Source organism: Phyllobates terribilis, unplaced genomic scaffold (genome assembly GCF_046119375.1).
Source record: "Phyllobates terribilis strain yellow unplaced genomic scaffold, ASM4611937v1 Scaffold_10__3_contigs__length_209671492, whole genome shotgun sequence".
Lineage (NCBI taxonomy): Eukaryota > Metazoa > Chordata > Amphibia > Anura > Dendrobatidae > Phyllobates > Phyllobates terribilis.
In genome coordinates, this window is record NW_027362770.1 from 169,726,942 (window position 1) to 169,730,866 (window position 3,925).

The following is a 3,925-nucleotide window of genomic DNA, read 5'->3' on the forward strand; positions in this document are numbered from 1 at the left end:
ATTCTAGATTACCCGATACATTAGAATCGGGCCACCATCTAGTACAGAAGATAACCAAGAAAAGGGATAAGTGGTTACAGGAACATGACGCAAACAAGGACTCCTGGTGGGGAGAAACATTCTCTTTCCTGAATCCCACTAATTGTTTCAAGGGTCTAGGTGGGGGGCTCTCAGGGATTATACATGTATGCAATTATTATTATTCTGCTTGTTGATATATGTAGCCGTAAAAGCGCTGATTTATGTTACACCTAAGTTACTCAGGTCTATATGTAAGGAAAACCGTGTCACAGAACCCCTGATTGTATACTATGGATCCCAAACAAGAAAAGATCCACTGTTGTGATACAATTATAGGTGTTTAGGTAGGGAACTGAGGCGAAGCAGGTAGGAAAGTCCCGAGGACGCGACTAGCGCGCTCCTATATACCTACTGAGATGCCATAATTGGTCACAAAAGGGGGGAAATGTGAGAGAAAAGAATCCATCTTGTTTGTCTGTGGTATCCATTTTGTCTTCACTCTTATGTAATGGTCATCAGGTAACACTGAGGGGCAGTGAGGTTTTACATTACTGTTCACTCCCCTATTGTTACTATTGGTTCATAGGTCAGAGAGAACTATTCCTTTGTCTCTGACCCTATTTAAAGCGTCACATGTGTTAATAAAGCAGAAGTCTTTTTCTAGTACACCATTCCTGGCTGTGCTGTACTGATTTCCCGAGCGCTCGTAAAACAAATCTTATTAATTTGGAGTTCGGAAGGCATAGAAGAGAGCGTATTTCGCTCACATTTGCAATTTCATTGTTATTAAAACTCTACTATGCTCTCAAGAGTAAAATAGTTTTTATTTTTTAGTATTTAGTAGTAATGGCTTGGGTTACCGGCCACCTCTGCAGTCTACTAGCTTTGGTCAAGTATGCACAGAGTTTCTAAGCTAGCACTGCTAGCTTCCGATTCGGCCAACTTTAGTGCAACTGTGCCCATTGGAGAGCATCATTGAAAAGCATGCAATGTGCACCAGCCATGATGCCTCTGGTAAGAACTGTCAGTCAAGCAGGAGCGCACTGCACTCTGCCACCCGCAAGCAGGAAGCTGGGAAGCGGTGTGCTCCAGAAGAAGATAAGAACAACCCTTCAGAAGGATATGTTTCAACCCAAGTCACATGTATAGCACAGCGCATGAGTAGCGAATCTTGCAGCAGAGTATCCAGGGACAATCTATTAGGGATAAAACAATCCATGTTACAGTTTTAGATAACACTATTGAGGGTTTAGGTGAATGGGTGCAGCTTAATCTTTGGTGTTTATACAGTTTAAGATACTTTCAGCTTAATTTATTCCTTCTTCTGTTAGCCATTACAATTTCCAACTAATTTCATTAATAATAGCACTAATGCGGCTACACTGATGGAAAAATAGCACAGCTTTGGGTTTTAGAATGCCGAGATGAAAAATAAATGCTGCATCTTTAAGGGGTTAAGTAAAAGGGTGTAACTACAACTTTACTGTTCATTCCGCGTCACACACATTTAGTTTCATTTTTTCGGTCAGCCATGGCGTCTGCTGATCTGAGAGACGAGCTGCTCTGCTCCATCTGTTTATCTATTTTTAAGGATCCTGTAACGCTGAGATGTGGACACAACTTCTGCCGGGTCTGTATTGATCGTGTGCTGGATACACAGGACGAGTCTGGAGTTTATTCCTGTCCTGAATGCAGAAAAGAGTTTCATGTTCGGCCGGCACTGATGAGGAACATAAATCTTCATAATGTCGCAGAACGTTTCCTGATTACTCAGCAAGAACAAGAGGAGATCACCGGGATCTGCTGCACTTACTGTGTGGACTCTCCGGTACCTGCTGTTAGATCCTGTCTACACTGTGAGGCTTCTCTGTGTGATAAACACCTGAGGTCTCACAGCAAATCACCAGAACACGTCTTATCTGATCCCAGCACTTCTCTGGAGAAAAGGAAATGTTCTGTCCATAAGAAGATCCTGGAATATTACTGCACTGAGGACGCGGCTTGTATCTGTGTGTCCTGCAGTTTGATTGAGGAACATAATGGACACAAAATGGAGTCACTGGATGAGGCCTGGAAGAAGAAGAAGGAGAAACTGAGAAATATTCTGCAGAAAATGACCACAAAGAGAGAGGAGACTGAGGAAAGAGTCCGGAGTCTGGAGGAGCGCAGAAGAAAAGCTCAAGAAAAAGCATCGGAAGAAGCGGAGAGAGTCACTGCCCTGTGTACAGACATCAGGAGACGGGTGGACGACCTGGAGAAGAAGGTCCTGAGTGAGATCTCCAGGCAGGAAAAGGAAGAGTCCCTGTCACTGTCTGCTCTGATCCATCAGCTGGAGATAAAGAAGGACGAGCTGTCTAGGAAGATGAGACACATTGAGGAGCTGTGTAACATGACGGATCCACTGACTGTCTTACAGGAACCAGACACCGGTGACTTGTGTGATCCTGAGGAGGAGGGAGGTGATGAGGACACAGGGGGACATGATAAACAGCTCCATGATGGAGATGACCTGGATGTGGCTGTGATCTCACACACATTACACACATTATGTGACGTAATATCAGGTATAAGGAGCGGGATCTATGTGGAGGGTCCTGCAGACATATTACTGGATGTAAACACAGCTTCTAATAATCTCCTCATATCAGACGACCTGAAAACTGCAAACGGGACACGAGAGGAACTCCATCGTCCAGAAACAGCAGAGAGATTTCAGTTTTATCAGGTGATGAGCAGGAGGGGATTTACCTCAGGACGACATTACTGGGATGTGGAGGGCAGTAGATCAGGGGGTTGGAGGGTGGGGATGTGTTATCCCAGTATAGACCGGAGAGGAGGTCAGTCATACACTGGAAATAATAGCAAGTCCTGGAGTTTGTGGAGATATAAGTATCAGTACTCAGTGATACATGACAGTAAAGAGATCCGGTTACCTGACAAGATCTCCAATAATAGATTCAGGATATGTCTGGATTATGAGGCCGGGCAGTTGTCCTTTTATGAGCTGTGTGACCCCATCAGACACTTACACACCTTCACTGCCACCTTCTCCGAGCCCCTTCATGCTGCATTATGTGCATTTGGAGAACATTTTTTCGGACGCTATTTAGACAGCTGGGTGAGGATTAGAACTTAAAGGATAAGTAGCATCGTAAAATTACCTGTTTTTAAACTACATTTTACGGTAAACATTTTTCTGATCTTCTATGACATAAAATACATTTACCTCCGCAGCCTCCTGAAATGTTGCAGTGTTTCCTGAAGTTACTGACCCTATCATGTCTCATGATTTGGGAATCATACAGACAGTATTATCATTGTGTCGTTATATCGTGCTGTTTCATTGCTATGCAATAAGGTTTGCCTCTCTTTAGAAGATTGTCCTTCCTCTCTCCCTGTCTCTCCCTCTAGCTCTGATGTCAGTAACCCCTCCTTTCTTCCTCATTCACTGTCAGCCATCTTAGAAGCTCATGTGTTTGCAGCTCTGGTTTAAAAAAGTTTTTTTTACCTACTATATTTGTGCATAACAGTATGAATTCAGCTGGATAATAAACCTTCTTCTGGAATCTTCATGCGTGCCTCCTGCAGTCGAGTTCAAGCTATTGTGACATGCCGAAGTAGTGCTGTTGCAGAGTGTGACATGCAGAAGTAGTGCTGTTGCAGAGTGTGACATGCAGAAGTAGTGCTGTTGCTTTAAAAGCATTCAGCAACTATTAGGCTATGTGCCCACGATGCAGAAATGCCCTGTTTTTTTTCCTGAGCGTTTCTGCATCTCCCTGGCAGAAAAAACGCATGCGAATTTTACATGTGTTTTTCTGCCAGGGACAAGCGTATGTTCCGCGTTTTTCACATGCGATTTCGCATGTGGGTTGTCAAGCGCTTTTCCAAGCAATTTTGCTTGACA

General features: G+C 43.8%; 1 protein-coding gene across 1 annotated transcript; it reads left to right on the forward strand.

Moving 5' to 3' along the window:
• Window positions 1-1,523: 1,523 nt before the first annotated feature.
• LOC141164644 (E3 ubiquitin/ISG15 ligase TRIM25-like) lies at window positions 1,524-3,591 on the forward strand. Its single transcript, XM_073650126.1, has one exon. It carries the CDS (start codon window positions 1,553-1,555, stop codon window positions 3,155-3,157), a length of 1,605 nt encoding a protein of 534 aa, XP_073506227.1. The 5' UTR covers window positions 1,524-1,552; the 3' UTR covers window positions 3,158-3,591.
• Window positions 3,592-3,925: the final 334 nt, after the last annotated feature.

Bases quoted from the DNA above. Each gene is read 5' to 3' on its own strand.
- LOC141164644 (XM_073650126.1), top strand. From the start codon at position 1,553: ATGGCGTCTGCTGATCTGAGAGACGAGCTGCTCTGCTCCATCTGTTTA.